We start from the raw sequence: 18,678 nt of genomic DNA on the forward strand, positions 1-18,678 counted from the left end.
CGACCCCCTAAAAAATATTGAGTGAGTTCAGCATATCATGTTATTTGTACACTCACCCAATCAAAATACACTACAATACCAGTGTTGGGCGAAATGCATCCTCGGTGGGATGCATTCAATGCATTTGGCCTAAGTTGAAGTATTGTTCCTCTTCTCTAATTACAAATTGAATAGTGAGGAGAGAATTCGATCCAGCCCTGCATATCGTTAAGGACACCATGTGGACCCCACTAGGTTGTGATGGTCTCACTGAGAGGTGGTGAGTGTCCAAGAGTTCAAATTCGGATTCTCCATTACAAATTTGAACGTATTTGGCATAACCCGAGAGATGTGAATTGCAAGCAAACCAATGAAACATGTGTGATTTGTATTAATTCTCGTCTCTGTTGGCTTTACATATTTTTTTTATTATTGCCTTTCTCAAACACTAGAACAATCTTAGGGAGAGATAAGAAAGAGATGGCACGCGTTTATTATAAAAAAGGAGAATGGTTTTTGAGAGAGAAAGAAGATGCAAAGATAGGAGGAGAAAGTGAGTGACCTACTCCTGTATATACATTATCTACTCCTATATATATATATATATATTATTATATTTAGAATCTGTTTAGCATTTTGTGAAGGAAAAAACAAAAAAAGAGAGATCCCAAAGGGTTGAGGACACGGAAAAGATGATAGATGATATGATGTTGACATTGAGCATCCATCCGCACACCATGTGGACCCCCTAATAACTCACTCTCTCATCCGGCATATTAGAATCAACTTAATAATACCCCCTATTAATAGTTGGTGGAGATCAAACCAGTGGGAAGCACAATCCAATACCAATGCTCATTACTGATCCATGTGACTAAAAGCTCCCGCCAATTACAACAATATGCTACTACTACATTCTATTACTCCAGTAAGCCTAGAAGGGCTAAGTAGCAATTTTTTATTATTGTAAAAAGGAGGCATCCACCTAATTCCTACTACTACTAAAACACAATTCTGCCACCACGGAATGAGCGTCACCCCATCCCCATCCCCATCAAAAGCAACTCCACCACCTGCCTCTCATTTTTATTTTGCATTTACTACCATTCACCTCAAAATTACCCTCCACTCTAATCAATTTCAGCTTTCACCATCCTACTCAATACCTTTTTTTTTGCTGACTCACACACATCAAAATTCATTAATGAACATGAAAACAACTAGTCTCATTTCCATCTCCAACATAGTAATGTAACTGAGATTCTCTCAATATTCTTGTCAGTCATGCGAAAAACACAAAACTATATAACAAAATTGACCAAATATAAGGGAGGGGAACCACCACTTGTTCTCTATGGAGACTGATTTGCAAAAACATTCATTCGCACAAAAGGAATCCATCCATACATTATATTTTAGAGTAGCTTCATAAGAATCAACGGTGCCATAAAGTTCCAACACTACAATATTGCCCTTTGGCTACCAAATTTTATCCAAACAAAGCCCAAACTTTAAAATCAATTCTGCCTTGCACTATAAACCAAGAATATGCAAAACCATTCATTTGTAACATCTCCTCCTTCCACAATTTCCTCAGTGGAGAAAAACTGAAGCAACGTTCATTCCTTAAGAGATATACATGATACGATCCATGATCATTGTAACAACAAAATTGTGATGACCTAAATTCTCATTGTAAATAATGACCGTGATGAACAAGGATTCGGTGGAAAACAAAACAATACATGGAAAAATCATATTTACAGACCTTTACCCAGAGCATCAAGATGATCAGAAAAAAATCCAACCAAAATAATACAGCTTCATTAAATTTACATGAAAATCAGCTCCCACCTGTACCAAGTTCACATTTAAAACAAAAAAAAAGAAAAAAAAAAAAAAAAAAACATAAGCAGGATAAAATAAATCAATAAATACTTCAATATATATTAATATGTAGCTTCATTTGGGGGTTTTGGAGATGACAATCAAACCACCACCACCCCCCAACCCAATAATGTATGCAATTGCCACACACTCATGGACCTTTGGAGCATCGAACAAGTTGAGAAATTTCTCAGTTCTAAATGAGAATCACGATGACCTTTAGAAACTACGATAAGTGCAATACTTCACAGCAAACAAAAAAAAAACAGATTAAGGCTGCATTTGGTAATGGAATGCATATGCCCAAAAGAGAATCACGATGACCTTTAGAAACTATGATAGGTGCAATACTTCACAGCAAACAAAAAAAACTGATTTAAGGCTGCATTTGGTAATGGAATGCATATGCCCAAAAGCTTTTTCCCAGTTCCCAATATTTCAGGGTGCCACCATAAACAACCATTTCATAAATTTTTCTTTCCCCAAATTCCAAAAGCAGCCTATGAGGAATTATAGCGCCTAAATTAAGGGTAAATGAGATTATGGGATCTTTCAACATCTATCAGCCAACATATGAAATAGTATTGTAAGAAGTATCTTAGTTACCTCTGATTTGCCCAGAGTGAGAGGAGACCTCCGAAACAATTGATAATGGCTTGACATTCGAAAGGGAAATAGGCGTCAGTGGAGGAGAAGCCACTTTTTCAGTTTTTTCTGAAATTTGAGGCATTTCTAATGGCTTGGCCACATTTAATGCTATTGCTCTCTGATTGCTAGAGGGTATGGAGAAACTTCGACAAACAGTTAATGGAGGAGCTGGAAGTGGAGATGCCACATTTAGTGCTACTGAAGGGTTTCTATTTGTTGGAGAAAGCTCTTGATTTCTGAAGACTAATGGGGCTGAGTGCCCAATCAAACCAGACGAAGTTGTTGGCTTGGAAGCTAAACTACACGGGGGCCTAGGAAGCTCATGGAGCTCATTTATTCTGGGCGAAGATACAGGGGGAGGTGAAGCAGTGGGGGACACCTTAGGAGATAAAGCAGGATAAGGAACTGATCCTCTAGAAGGCAATCCAGAAACCAGTTGAGGAAGTCCAGTAGAGGTAATGGGGCCGCTGGCAGACAAAACAGGCTTGGTTGACAATGGTTTACTTGTTAATGGACCAGAGAACGATTGTCTTTTGAATTTTTTAGTATCATATACATTATGTGTATCACACTGTGGAAGTAAAAGTCCCTCGGCCAAAGGAGGGGGCAGTTGGATGGACGAATTGTTATTGTTGCTCTCTTTGAGTACCGATTGTGGCTTTGATATGGTAGATGCTGATAAGTTATCATGTTTTGCAGGTTCCAACGGGGAAGAATGCCACAAATTCTGGGGCCTTGAGCGGGGAGCGGAGCTACTTGTTCTTGAAGGAATTGAACTCTTTGAATCAACTGGAGTGGGTAGCACATAAGAGTGAAACTTCCGTTCAGTTGATGGTTGTTCTCTAATCCTTTCAGCAGGATCAAACTTCTTATCTGGAAATATTGGGGCAGAATAGCTGCCCACTCGAGGTTCCCGAATGAAAACCTGCTCCGCTTGGTTTTTGTCGAAATTTATCTGCAGATGTGAAAAATTAAGATAAATCATAGAAATAGATATATGTAAGCTGACAATTGAAGGGATACTCAGACTTGGAAAAAAAAAAACAAAGACAGAATTTATCTGAAGAAGTTCAGTTTTTATACCCGAGAATGAAAATACTTGGTGGATTTGATTATGTATTAATTCTCACAGGGATAGTTAATGGATTTGTTCTCAGGAAAATCTATAAACAATTTACAATTCCAATAAACTATTATAAAAGGACACAGAATTTTGTACCTCTGCATTTTCCACTGTTGAAGCCTGTGTACATGAATGGTCCATTTGATCCAACTGCACAATCAGCCATGCGAGACACAGGGTTAAGATCTGATGTATGTAGGTAAGAGCAGTACATAACTAATAAGTGCAAAACAAAATAAAAGCCCACACTCTGATAATCATTATGCCCACACCATCTGTAGTTAAATATGCAAAGGGAAAAAAATGGTTAGACTGGGTGGGTTGCATGTCCATGATGATGGTTACACCCTGAGAAGGGAAATCCTTAACCCAGATCATCATAACATCCAACAAAACAATGTCATTTAAGGACATAATATGGAAATTGACCCATTTAAATACATGTATCAGATTGTATTTTCCTTCCGAGTCCATGTAATACAGGAATATTCCTGAGTCGGCAGGTGGGCCTTTCAACGCCTAATGGGCCACTAAAATTCTCATTGATGATATATAATGTGGTAACTGTTATTTTAACTTAATTAACAAAACATTTTTAACTTTTATGTCATTGTAAAAAAGATCATGAATATAATCTTGTGTAATCATAGGAGACCAATGAAATCAAAGAGAAATTCAGGTCAACTTTCCTCCATCTTAGGAAGTATATGGTTGTAAAGTTCAAAAATTGAATCAAGTTGAGATCAGGGACGGAGCTATGATGTGCCGAGCCCCCACTGAATTCTTTTGATTATATTTTATACCTATAATTTTGTTAAGATTTTAGTATATCCCCACTAAATAATTTTCTGGCTGTGTCATTGGTTAAGATGAGGATGATAGGGCAAAATGAAAGAAAAAATTCTAATATGGTCCAGTAATGTGCAAAGAAAACAAATGAATGGTTTTAAAATGACAAGTGATCCCATCATTTCAGTTGAATTTGTTACATGAACAAGAGGAAGGCCAAAGAGAACATGAGTTGAGATGAGCAAGAAAACAAGTGATGAGTTACGTTAAAGCAAAGAATATGGCACTAGGCAGAGTCATAGAGCTGAATAGTAAATGAGGATTTATGTGGTCCAATTCAGTTCAACATATAACCAGATAAGATTATCGAATTATATATGTATCTTCATCTGAACAAGCTTTAAATCCCACCAAACAAGACAGTTCTAGAAACAAACATAAGCTAATTAACATTGGATTTCTTGTTCGGAAAAGATTTATAATTCTTATTCAATTAAAAGAAAATTGAAAATTGTGGGAATAATAGGCTAGCGAAGTCTCCCAAGATCTCTTGGATTGAAGGATTTGAAACAGGTAAGACAATGGGATTAAACTATCCAGGATATTTAATAAATACATTGGATTTGGGTTGAGGATGACATTGACACTGCAATAGGTGCTCAACCCAAAATGGTACACTACTGCCCCCTTTTTTATTTATTAAACTCATATACTAAGTTTGAGCTAGAATAGTACCAAAATCCATTAATAGAAAACAATCTTAATATTAAATATTATTTATAGATTTATTAATATAATTAACAATATCATTAAGCTGCAATCAGTTCTTAATTGTGACATAAATGTCACACCATATATGTTTCATTCGTGTATGATTCATAAAGTGAGAAGATGGGAAACCTAAAGTGAGAATGAATCCCAAACTTGCCCAATCAATCATTCTTACTAAGAACATGATGATAAAAGAAAGTCACTATGCAAAATCCTAAAATGTCCATAAAGGCATAAACTAAGAAGATTAAGTACGAATAGTCAAAAAATAATAATAAAAAAATGGAATATGTGATGAAAGTAAAAAGGATGTGAAATCGACCGCCACAAAAGTACTATTACACGTTATTTGACCATCTAATGAAAAAATGACACGTTATCCCTCAACACTGGAATGTAAGGGTCCTTTTGGGGACAATTGTGGAGTGTGAGAGTGCTTTTGAAGGTTAATATATCATTATTTTTATTATTTGTGTGCGTGTGTGTTGGGGTAAGTATCCCCCTAGTAACTATAACACATTCATGTGTTTAGGCACTTATGAGAGGAAGTTAGCTCGCACATGAAAGAGTGTGTTGATAAATTAAATATATAAGTTAACAACAGTTTAGAAACAAGCTGTAAATCATTAACATACCAAACACGGAGTCTTTTCTAGTGTTAAATGTGTCGTGGACTAAATAAACAATAGGATATCCAGGATGCCCCAGAGTATAAATTTGTTTATCTTTCGCCAACGTGAAAAGCATAATCACTCCAGCTGTAAGTTTTAGGCAGTCTAACTTCAAATTCTGATTAAACATTAACAGATCTACGTATTCAGAAAATGAGTCAGAAAAATTAGGCTATGATGATCATATGATATGCATATGCTAGCACATTGGAAATATTTTTAAAAGAACTGGTCTTTAAAAAGTTTCAGGTACAGAAATTCGTGCGTGTGGTGTAATATTAGGAACATATTAATAAACTAACGGATGCATCTTAATGCAACCACTTCATATAAAAAAACACAAAAAAGAAATTCAGAGCTTTGTCTTGGCATATATGAAAGGAAACTTGGCATATCATGTTTCTCTGTAGAATGAACTTACCTCCATTGAATTCCTTGATATAGAAACAGCATCAAGCCCCTGCTTATTTTGTCTATAATCAAAACTCAATTCCCCGTCATCAGTAGTCCCATAGCTATTCACACCTTCATCCTCCCCACCTTCCCCGTCATCAAGTCCACTTAGTTGGTAATCAATGTGCTGCTTTTCTGTTACCAGTTTTATGTGTGGCTCAACTGCTTCAAGATATTGAAGTCCCTTGCGGAAGAAATTCAACTGCTTTCATGGAAGAACAAAAGGGAGAAGGCAAATAAACAATTATTCACGTCATTAAAAAAAAAAAAAAATGACATTTGAACTTAGGGGAAGATAAAAGAAACACCTGAGCTGCATGATGACGAGCTGCCTGAGTTAAGAGACTGTGGCACTGCCCTTGCTTAAGAGATTTCAATCGAAAAACGCATAGAGTTGCCTCATCATCATACTCATCACGCGCTGCTTGTAATTGCTGCTGAGTAAAACTTTCCCCTTTTCCGCTTTTTAACCATCCTTTTTCTCGCTGCTGTGCCATCATGTATTTGTATACATTTCTGAAGATTGTTTGACTAATGAATAAATAATACTTCAATCAAAGAAACTTAGATGCAGAAGTGATCTATACTGTTTGTGCAGCTTGTGCCATCATATTCATATAAATTTCTGAAGATTGTACAACCAAGCAATAAATATATTGCCTCAATCAACGAAACTTGATAAACTAAAATGTTGTGTACCTTTTCTCATCGCACTGCCTTTTCATCTCCTGCACCAGCAAACAAGATAAAGCAATATGAGCATAATTTACATTATGATGCTGTGAAAATAAAATGCCAGAGTAACAATGGCATCTATCAGACACCAACCTGATGGGCCTTCCCAGCTAAGGATAAAGCCCACGCATCACATAACGAAAATTAATAGGGCGCAAATTTACAAGAAATTCATTTTTATCAATTAAATCAGCTGGGTGCACCTGTAATTGATTATTATCACAAATGCCATTGAAGCACTTACAAGGCAGCACTACATCAAGGGCTCGCTTGGATATTATTGTCTAGACTGTTGGCAAGGGTCAAGATTAACAGAGCACCAATATAAAATTTACACTTCTATGCAGCATTTGCCTGAATATGCATGCATAAACACAACAAGTGATTGTGTATGTATGAACATGCCATGTTTAATGCAATGTCTCACCCCTCAGAAAATTATGGTACATGTCAAGTTGTTAAATAAGAACTCTATTAATTTATTTACAGGAAGCAGTTTTTTTATTTGCTGTTTTTTCTTCTCCTATCTTCATGATTTATTATTAATATCACAAGAAAGAGAACTATATTTATATTTTAAAAAATAGAACATTATAGTTGCAAATAAGCCCAGTATTGGCTGTTCAGTCTTGGCTTAGTTGTAACTAGATCAAGCTTGAATTGAACTCAAGCTCTGTCAAGTTCAACTCCCTGTTTAACCTTAAAATATTTAGGTTTGACTAAGATCAAGCTTGTGGGCATAGCAAACCTGTTTGTAAGCCTAATCCAGCACCCTTTTCATATACTTTAATCCTTATGTCATGCCTAAAAGATTGTACATATATTGACAGTCAACATTTTTTCTAAAGGTTTTTATTTGGATAAGCTGCTCAAGATTATGTTCCAGGAACTATATGATGCCACCTTCAACTGTTCACAAACCAATTTTTGATGAAGCTGGCTATGATCAAGATTGACGTATTGAGTAATAAGCTTGAAAAATAAGGCTGAATTTGGTATGTTCGATTGGTGAAGGAGCCTAAATGAGTTTTTTTTATGAGTCTAGTCTCAGCTCCTCTCCAAGCTTTGGTACAGGCGGAGTGAAAGATCATACACTGAACACAATATAGGCAGAGATCTATCTTAGTACAATTCACTGAATAAAATTGTCTAAACAACTATATCCTCTACATAGATTTAATGTTCGAAACATAAGGACTTTACACAAAGATAGTTTTCGAGAGGTGAGATGAAGTTTATTTCAGTGAAATGTATGTGCTATGCAACTACGCATTAGGCATGTTGTAAACAATGACAAAAGCTCAGATATATCAAGAAACAAAGAGATTCAATTTGGTGCAACTCACTTGGAGAAGGCAATATAAAGGAATAAGAGGTAATATGGATAACGAAAATAACCACAACAATAGTAACAGAATCCACATGGACCAACCTCCACTGTCCGAAGTTCATTGAGAAGAGACTCTGATGGGGTTGTAATTGTTGAGATTATATGAGAGCGCTGAGATGGGAAAGCAGCAGGTCATTACTATGTTGAAGTAAACATCATAAAGTGATACCACAAAGTGTGCTGCAGCATACAACATAGCAACAAGCACTCACATAGCTATCAACAAGTTTCTGGAGCTCGAACTGCACTTTCCCCAGCATTGATAATACTCTGCCTACATATATAAAGGGCAAGTACAGCATAAATTATATATTTCTTGAAATTCAAAAAACAAAACAAAAATTATTACAATACTAAAAATGCTCGTTTCTCTAGTTTAAGCAGAAGTTTACTAAATCTGGCAACAATTGGACACGAAGCAAAGAGAGAAATGGTACCGTTGTTAATGAAGCCAAGCATAAGAGTGATTTGCCTAATAAATTCTTAACTTTAGCACAACACAAATGGAAAGTTCAGGCAATTCTACTTCAACTCAACTCAACTCAACAAAACCTTTTTTCTAGCTACTTGGGATCAGCTACATGAATAGATTTTTCCAATTCACTCCAAGGCCATACTATCTCTTAAACCGCATGCTATCATATCCTTCCTTACTAACTCTATCCACGTTTAATGGAAATGTTGTAATGACCATTCCTCTTCCAGGGTAAATGAATGAGCATTCCATTCCATCAGAGAATCAAAATAAGATATACTAAGACAAAACACCATCACCAAACATTTGTATTTATACACATACATACATTATGTGTAACATTAAAATGTGATATATTTAACATATAATTATTATAATAAATTAAAAGCGTTAAATAATATATATTATATGTAATAAAATATATAATTAGTATTTACGTATAATATAATATAAATATAGTGTATAACATTATAAAATATCTATTGTATAATAATTTGCCATACTTTTCGTTTTCAAGTATCCAAAGTTCTGCTTTTAAGTCAACTCCAGTCAAAACTATACAAACTATGCCGATTTCACTATTTATTTCTTCCAAGCAATAACTTACCACTTTCTTCATCATCATCAAATGCAGTTTTCTCCCCTAGACAGGCACCCATATCCCTCAATGACTCCGAAAATTCTGAAAATGCAGATAACTAAAAGATTTATATATTGTTACATAAAGTTAAAACATTACTGAAATGGCATTTTAAGAGAACTTTTGCACCATTCCTAGTTTGATAGTTATGTGAAGGCAAGAAAATGACTTTAGATATAAATTCAGTCCATAAGTACCATATGCACTATTTGCTGTGGCAGCAGCTGCAGAAAGTAAGCTATCGTAACAATTTCTCATGCTTTGCATATCCTGTAAAAAGAGGGAAATAAATGAAATCATAAGGTTTTCCAGGAGAACTGCAGAGGAAAAGCAAGAGTGAATAGAATGAAACTACAAAGTTTTCATACATAATTGAGAGTAAAGATAGCCTGTGTAGATGGCACCAAAGGCCTGCGGCAATGGCGATAAGAAAGATAGTGTTGCCAACAATGCAACAACATGTGGAGGGTATCAGATACATCAAGCATTTCTCTTCTTTCATATTGCTCCAGTGAATGAATTACTCCTCTTTTGTAAGAGATATTGCTTTGAACTTTCTACAATCTTCTTAATACATGCATTTTATGAGTAAATTTAAATTACATTTGAGAACCAGTAAATTATTTTGTATATCTCTTGATTGGCATGGGTTAACCTTTCTAAGCAGATTATTCAATCACATCGAGGAAAATGAGATGACTGCTTTTGATAATTACGCAAAATCATAGTTCAATTTAACTCAACAGCCTTGGTTTCAAGTTCCAACTACTTTGAGGGAGGGTGAGGTTCAACTTTCAAGCCTCTTCTTTACAACACAAGGGAGAAAAAAATGTGAATAATGAAGAGAATGCTGGTAAAGACTCATAAAGGAGATATAAAAATATACAGGGAGATAAGTGTTTTAAGAGGACGCTGCTGGTAAAACAGCGTTCAATTGTCACCATTATAATGGCCTACCACATATTCATAAACAATTTTATCATCTCTGTGATATTTTTTTTTTTCAGCTTGGGGTATTTATGAGCAAAGTTAAAGAGTAAAAGGGTAAGTCCAAGAAATGATTCTGACAAGTCCATTCTTTACATGTGATCCCCCAATGAGGACTATGACAACTGAGAATATAGGTACATTCATATGATTACCACTAAGTGGGACATTCAGGAATGAATTAGTTCTAGCATGCTGATGTATCCTCGCGCCTTTGTGTTCCCTTACAATCTAGGGAAAGATTCATTCCCATTGCTAATATATAAATAACAGCAACATATAGGAAATTTTGGGAGCTGCAGAACACTTAACTCTAGGTCATTGTTAAGTATCAACACCTAATACTTTGCAAGTTTGCCCATAAATTAACAAGCATGCGGACTTAAAAACAAGACAAAATGTAGAACATGAAATAAATACTCAAGCTTGTCGTAGTGGCAGTGGGGGAAATAAGAGCAACAGATTTGGAGTGGCAACAATGTGGCTAAGGCTTGTGGTATCCCATTCATTTTATCTTCTTTTACAGCCTCCAATGCAAATGTTATTTCTCTTTTGTAAAAGGGATGTTGTGTACTCTCTATGATCCTCTTTAGTGCATGCATTACCTTAATGATGCAGGAGCATCTACAAGGCTTTCCAAGACTAATCGGGCCTGCTAGCCAACTGGGCTTGGGTTCTAGTTATCTTAGAATTTTAGTTATTTGCTTATTTTGTATATGTCTTATTCAATTTTTATGTTTTATGTTATTTGGTAGATGATAGTTGCAGTCAGTCTTTTTAAATAGTCATGTGACTGTCATGTGAATTTTTAAGTATTTTGGACCGTTAGGATTTATTAGTTATTGAAGTAATCAAGGGCTAGGATGATAAAGCTGCTGTAACCCTAGTATAAATAGTCTATTAAGAGACTTTGTATGCAGTTTTTTTTATTCCAGAAAATCAGATTTAGAATTTCTCTCGGGTTTCTTTGCCCTCGAACTCGCCTATGTACGTTCCAACTTCAATTCTGTTGTTTATCTCTCTGTTTTTCAGCTTGTTTATTGCTGGAAATCCCTTTCCTTCGTGGTTTTGCACTGCTACAGTTGCCGGACAGCAGCTTATTGCTACTGGCCTGAACCAAATTGGTATCAGAGCCGAAGAAAAAGCCTAGGACTACACCATGGTTGGACGTGGTAGAGGTCGTGGAAGAGGAAACCAAGCCCAACAAACAGAGATGGCTGAGATGCGGCGTATGATTGAAGATTTGTCAAGAGCAGTGCAAGCTCTTCAATGAAAGGAACGTGCAGAAGCCCGTATGGAGATTCCGGAAGGCAACCGCGGCCCATTGGATGTACCGGAAGGTAGTCTTGAGGATGAATATTTTGACAAAGAAAAGGAAAACCCTTTAATAATGCTAGAAATCCATAAAATCTGGATCGCGACGGATTGGAAGAGAGGTTGATTCGTGCGTTGGATTTGAATGGTGGAGGAATTAAAATTGAAGTTGCTGACTTCTATTGAAAGATGCACGCCGAAGATTATTTAGATTGGGAGGCAAGCTTGGAGATTTACTTTGAGTGGAAGCCTATGGCAGAAGATAGAAAGGTATTGTTTGTAAGGCTCAAGTTGAAGAGTACTGCACTTCAATGGTGGAAGAGAGTTGAAGAACAGCAAGGGAAGCAAAAAATCAACACATGGGAACATATGAAATCAAAATTGCGAAAGCAGTTTCTGCCTGCTGATTATTCAATGGAGTTTATGAAATGTTTCATAGTTTGTAACAATAAGACATGTCCATTGAAGAATATACATCTGAGTTCAACAATCTCACGATTCGAGTTGGTTTAAACGAGTAACGAACAATTGACATCTCGTTATCTCTCTGGTTTGCATCGGTCCATTAGAGATGAGATGGGGCTAGAAGATGCTCGACAATATGCCTTAATGGCGGAAAGAAGAGTGATGCATCGTGGCGGCAGGAGAGTTTTTTCTGGACGCCCAGATATTATTTGGCAGAGGAGTACAGCTGCTGTTGGAGGTGTTCGAAGTGCTCAAGGTGCTATCCCAAGTGCCCAAGCAGGAGGTAGAAACATTGGGGGTGCTGATAGGAGTGAAAAGGGGAAGGAAATATTAAGATTCGGACCACAAAACTGTGCTGGTGTAAGCAATTCAAAGGGTGGCAGCACTTCACAAGTTCGTTGTTTCACTTGTGGACAGAAGGGGCACACGTCTTACGCTTGTCCACAACGAAGGGTGAACTTAGCCGAGTTTGAAGATGAAGAAACAAAATTACGTGAACCAGTATTTGATGAGTATGACAACGGAGAGGAAGTTATTGATCTTTTTCCGGTAGAAGGAGAAACTTTGATCGTGAGACGAGTGATGAGACACCCAAAGTCGAGAAAGAAGACCGGAGACGACACAATATATTCCGGACCCGAGTCCTTTGTGGTGGAAAGGTGTGTAACATGATTCTTGATGGAGGAAATAGTGAAAACATTAATTCGCATGAGGCGGTAGACAAACTCAAGTTACAAACTGAGAAGCATCCTAATCCCTACAAGGTTGCATGGTTCCGAAAGGGGAACGAGGTGCCGGTCACTTCACAGTGTTTGGTTAAATTCACTGGTAATACACTTAACGATGAAGCTTGGTGTGATATTGCTCGTATGGATGCCTGTCATGTCTTATTAGGAAGGCCATGGTTGTTTGACAAAGACATGATCCATCATACTAGAGCCAACACCTACTCATTTCATAAAGATGGGAAAAAGTTGACTTTGCAGCCACTTAAAGAACAAATCACCGACACTCCTTAGGCTGCCAAAGTTAATGGGTTTTTTGACAGCCCACGAGTTTGAACTTGAGAGCAAGGAAGTGGGAGTTATGCATGCGCTTGTTGCTAAGAAAGTACAAGAGGACCAGCCTTTAAAATTTGATGAGCATCCAATTGAAATTCAGCATATACTGATGGAGTTCCAAGACCTTGTTGGTGATGATTTACCACAAGGCTTGCCACCATGAGGAGTATTCAGCATATTATTGACTTGGTGCCTGGTGTAGCTTTACCAAATCTTCCTGCTCATAGAATGCCACCCGCACAACGAGCTGAAATTCAAAGGCAAATGGAAGACTTGATTGTTAAGGGTTTTGTGCGTTAGAGCAAGAGTCCATGCGCTATTCCAGCATTGCTAACACCAAAAAAAGATGGATCATGGAGGATGTGTGTGGATAGTCGTGCCATCAACAAAATTACAATAAAATACCAGTTTCCTATCCCTCGATTAGAGGATATGCTTGATATGTTAGTGGGGTCCAAGGTGTTCTCCAAAATAGACTTGAGAAACGGGTATCATTAGATTCCTATGAGGAGTGGTGATGAATGGAAGACAGCCTTCAAAACTCCAAATGGACTTTACGAGTGGTTAGTGATGCCATTCGGACTATCCAATGCTCCTAGCACATTTATGCGAATTATGACAGGGGTACTTAAACCTTTCTTGGGCTCATTTGTGGTTTATTATTTTGATGACATACTAATATATAGTCATACAAGTAAAGAGCATTTAGTCCACTTGCACCAAGTCATGGAGTTTCTCCGTAAGGAGAAGCTGTATGTAAACTTTAAAAAGTGCTCTTTTTTGTGCGACAAAGTTGTGTTTCTTGGCTTTATTGTTTCAGCTCATGGTTTGCAAGCTGAATTTGCATAAAATAATTCCATGAATAGATTGACAAAGAAGACACCCTTTGAAGCTGCTTATGGACAAAAACCTCAGCATGTTCTTGATCTAGTTCCACTACCACAAGAGGTAAAAGTGAGTGATGCTGGAGAGGCACTTGCATATCACATCAAAGGAGTGCACGAAGAAGTAAGGGCAGCAATAAAGGCTAGTAATGAATCCTATGCAACAACAGCCAATCAACACCGGAAAGTCAAGGATTTTGACGAGGGTGACATGGTTTTGGTGCATTTGAGGCGAGACAGATTCCCAAAACGCAGTTACCATAAACTGAAGTCAAAGAAGTTTGGGCCATGCAAGGTGCTGAAGAAAATTAGCTCAAATGCGTACAATATAGACTATAGAGTTGCCACCTGAGCTCCAAATAAGCCCAATCTTCAATGTGTCTGATTTGTATTCGTTTGAAGGATTTGATGGGAACCAGTTTCTTCAGAGGCACAACTCTAAGTACTTTCCCAAAGTGCAACCAGATTTTGTCGAAGATGTAGTCGATGTTAAAGAGCCGAAATCAAGGAGGGGCAACCAGTATATGTGGTTTCTAGTGAAATGGTTGGGTAAACCTGCTAGTGCCAGTACATGTATTGCTGAAGAAGAGATGAAAAGAATTGATCCAAAAATATATGCTGAAGTTGTGAAGGCTCTCTGGTCAGAATCGAGTTTTTCCCAACCGGGTTTGTATGTGTCTTATTTGATTTTTATGTTTTATGTTATTTGGTAGATGATAGTTACAGTCCTAGTCTTTTTAAATAATCATGTGACTGTCATGTGAGTTTTTAAGTATTTTGGAGGGTTAGGATTTACTAGTTATTGAAGTAATCAAGGGCTAGGATGCTAGGGCTTCTGTAACCCTAATATAAATAGTCTATTAAGAGACTTTGTATGCAGTTAGTTTTTTTTTTAATTCCAGAAAATCAGATTTAGAGTTTCTCTCGGGTTTCTTTGCCCTAGAACTCACCTATCTACGTTCCAACTTCAATTTTGTTGCTTATCTCTCTGTTTTTCTGCTTGTTTATTGCTGGAAATACCTTTCCTTCGTGGTTTTGCACTCCTACAGCTGCCGGACACCAGCTTATTGCTACTGCCATGCACCACTTAATAATATAAAGATGTTAAAATTTGGACTTGGGGTTCTGAAAGCTCTTTTATGCTCGGCATGCACTTTTTTCCCCTCCAGTTCTACAGCAATACAGTGATCCTATTATCTTAACTATCCTATCACTTTTTAAAAAAGAAAATCACACATTATGTAAATTAAATAAGTTGTATGTGTGTGTGTGTGTGTGTGTGTGTGTCTTCAAATATGTATTAAATCCCTATCAAAGTGAGAAATGGTTGAAATTTTTAATTTGGCAATCAGATAGCAGTTGTGTATTATGTAATAGGCGAATTCCCTAACGATTGAGAGGGGAGTTCCATCTAATAGCTATTAGACCAACCATACTTTATCATAACAAATGTTGGGCAACTAAGAAATAACATTTGCATAAAGTGAGTGTGGCAGAAATGCGAATGGTGAGATGAATGTGTGGTAGACTATAAACAAGAGAATTAGAAATGATCAAAGTCGGGAGATGGTTGAAGTAGCACCAATAGTAGATAAAATCAGAAAAAAAATCGGTTAGGATGGTTTGGACATGGATAAAGAAGACATTTTAAGTCCACTAGTTAGCAAAAGTGACATAGTTCACATTAGGGATAATATTAGGGGAAAGAGGAAGATCAAAGTTAACTTGGGTAGAATTAGTAAAAAATTATGATAGCATGTGAATTGATTGAGACTATGGCCTTGAAAATAGCCAAATGGAAATATGAGATTCATGTAGCCAACCCTAATTAATTGGGAAAAGGGCGGCTTGGTTGTTGTTGTAGAAAGCAGTTGTGTATAGCAGTTGCTGCGTGAAACACTTGGTTCGAATCATTCATACTAGTTAAGGCAGCTGCAATGCCCCAGATTCATACCCTTTGATTTAGATGATTTAGCTGCAATGACCCAGATTCATATCTTTTGATTTAGATGATTTATAATGAATTACATTACAATAACAAAAAGTCGAAAATATAGTGTAAATAAAGTTATGATAAACTAATTGACTAAACGACCCTAATTGAATTGAAGGTGATTTTATAAATCCTTGTTCCAGAGTAAATAAATATTTACAAGAATTAGAACAAAAGAAAACACCTAAGTAGTTCGACGCAAATAATAGAGTACCTCGGAAGCTTGAACGAGCTCATCGTAAATCGTGGAACCTTGATACTCTTTCTTTTGCTTGGCATCGCCTTTGTGGAGTGCAAATTTTCGCAGCTTCCCAAAAGACGACTTCATTTTAGACGAATCCAATTACAGTGATATACTAACTATACAGATATAGAGATAGATATAGAGAGAAATCAATACTCTCTCCTTCTAATCTAATCTAATATAATCTTAGAAGAAATAACAGATCGTGGAAGATGAAAAGAGAGACGAAGAAGAAAGCCGAAGAAGAGCGAAGCGGAGAAATTCTAACGTTATTCGCCGAAAAAGGGCAATCGCTAATACGGTGACATGTGTAGAAAGGGATGCTTTGTGCGCACAACTTTGACCAGACCAAAATCCTTTTATACACAAAAACGTGTCAAGCGAATACAGCGAGTACATGAATTTTAAGTACGTGAAGCGGTGGGTGACTGTGGTGAACTCAAATCAAGAAATATTGCTATTACTATTACTATTGCTGTTATGGGGATTTTGACTGCGCGTGGTTCTCGCTACTTTTGCGCGTGTAAGAGGGAGGAAGTGAGTATCGCTACGAGTGGGGGAGATGCGGTTCAAATCGTCAAAGTTGTGTGACGTGGAAGATATCCATTGCTTGCAATTTATTTGATTGTCAATGTTGTATGAATGGAACCGTCAAAGTCATACTTTTTTGTTTTACTATTATTTTTTATTTAATGACAAGGAAAGAGGGACTTCTAAATCGTAATCAAACACTAAACACATTGACCGCCGTTACCCATTTTCATCTTTAATTTTCTCATACTATTCCTTGCGAGAGTGAAGACTCAAGAACGTAAAAACTAGGGTCCAAGGGACAGCCGATGAGCTATGAATTTTGGAAGTTTTCTTAGCTACATTTTTTTAATTTATCAAAAACTTAAAAATTCAAGAATTGCCAATGGAGCGTATCCATCTAAATTCTATATTTATAAATCAACCAATTAGTTTGATCATTCCATAATGCTGCGTTTAGTGTATGTAAGAATGAAATGAAATAAAATACAAGTGGAAATAGAATGAAAATAGGAATGGAATGGAATAAATGATCGTTCACATTCTATTATTTAATTATAAATATTGAATGTGTAGAGATGAAATCATAATAACCATTATAATGTTTAGTATGATCAATTTAAAATTTAGAATGGAATAAATTTCAAATTGAGTTTTCCAAAATATCCCTCTAAGTAACAAATAAATTAAATTAACAAAATGACATTCTAGTATAATTTTTTTAAAAATAAATGGTAGTAGTGGCGGTGGTGGCAATGGTTGTGGAGGTGGAAAGCGACAGTAGCAATAATATGGTGATGGTGGTGGAAGGAAATAGTGATGCAGGTAATGGTGGTAGAAGGCGGCGGCGGTGACGGTGGCAGTGATGAAAGGCGGTAACGATGGTGGAGGTGTGGATCAAAAATGTATCATATACTATAGTATAATTTATTTAAATATTATTTGTAAATATAATATTTATTATAATAATCTATATATATTTATATAGTTTAATATCAAGAAAATAAAACTATAAAATAAAAGAACCTGTTAAAGTCGAGGTTAGAATTTAATTCTATAGCCTTAAGACAGATACGCCCCGCTACGTTGCTAACGGACTCTTCGGCGTCTATCTCCCAGGATACAACGACTTTTCTTCCTTTGGTAGTAGCACTTCAAACCAATGGAATAGGCGAACCGGCTCGGTGTAGTACTCTCAGTTGAACTCAGACTCGGAGACCAGGATTGAACCCTAACTCAGAGACCAAGATTGAACCCAAACTTGGAAACCAAGGTTCGAACCCAATCCAAACCAGTTTAGGTTGAACCCAAACCAGTGGCTGAACCGAACAAAGATGAATCAGAAGAAGAGAAGAAGATTTCCGAATTGGTGTGTATTGAAATGAACCCAATGATGGGTATTTATAGGCTTGTTGGTGCCTATTCTGAATGGGTGCACCCATAGTCCGAATGGGTGCTGTTGGTGGTTTTTAATTTGTAAAAGGTGCAACCCTTGGTTCAAAAATAAAACTGATTTATGGTTTAAATAAACCCAAACCATTTTAATTCTGATCCAGCCCAGCCCTTTAATTTCGTCCAATCCAGCAAGCAAACAATCCAACTCGGCGGTCATTAATTCAGCCCAGTAAACAGGCCCAT

At 36.7% G+C, this 18,678-nt stretch overlaps 1 protein-coding gene across 2 annotated transcripts; it reads right to left on the reverse strand.

Moving 5' to 3' along the window:
- Positions 1–1,360: 1,360 nt before the first annotated feature.
- LOC132281456 (uncharacterized protein At2g33490-like) lies at positions 1,361–16,813 on the reverse strand. Of its 2 annotated transcripts, none has more exons than XM_059783156.1 (11): positions 16,480–16,813; positions 9,759–9,831; positions 9,529–9,603; positions 8,659–8,720; positions 8,489–8,557; positions 7,021–7,049; positions 6,630–6,837; positions 6,290–6,523; positions 3,734–3,787; positions 2,473–3,469; positions 1,361–1,833 (listed from the first exon to the last, which is right to left on the reverse strand). In XM_059783156.1, the coding sequence occupies exons 1-11, from the start codon at positions 16,591–16,593 to the stop codon at positions 1,823–1,825; spliced, it is 1,926 nt and encodes a 641-aa protein (XP_059639139.1). In that variant the 5' UTR covers positions 16,594–16,813; the 3' UTR covers positions 1,361–1,822. The 2 variants fall into 2 exon arrangements, with proteins under 2 accessions (XP_059639139.1, XP_059639138.1); XM_059783155.1 differs by having other exon boundaries at positions 6,630–6,852.
- Between the last annotated feature and the right edge of the window lie 1,865 nt (positions 16,814–18,678).

This window comes from Cornus florida, unplaced genomic scaffold (genome assembly GCF_030987335.1).
Source record: "Cornus florida cultivar Cherokee Brave unplaced genomic scaffold, ASM3098733v1 CherokeeBrave_3.0.0_Hap2_Chr11, whole genome shotgun sequence".
NCBI lineage: Eukaryota > Viridiplantae > Streptophyta > Magnoliopsida > Cornales > Cornaceae > Cornus > Cornus florida.

What these genes read in the sequence shown, in the direction of transcription:
- LOC132281456 (XM_059783155.1), bottom strand. Translation starts at nt 16,593, where the DNA reads ATGAAGTCGTCTTTTGGGAAGCTGCGAAAATTTGCACTCCACAAAGGC. An exon ending in CACAGCAAATAGTGCATATG is followed by an intron (nt 9,604 to 9,758) that starts GTACTTATGGAC and finishes CTGCATTTTCAG; the next exon opens with AATTTTCGGAGTCATTGAGG. An exon ending in AGAAACTTGTTGATAGCTAT is followed by an intron (nt 8,558 to 8,658) that starts GTGAGTGCTTGT and finishes TTCCCATCTCAG; the next exon opens with CGCTCTCATATAATCTCAAC.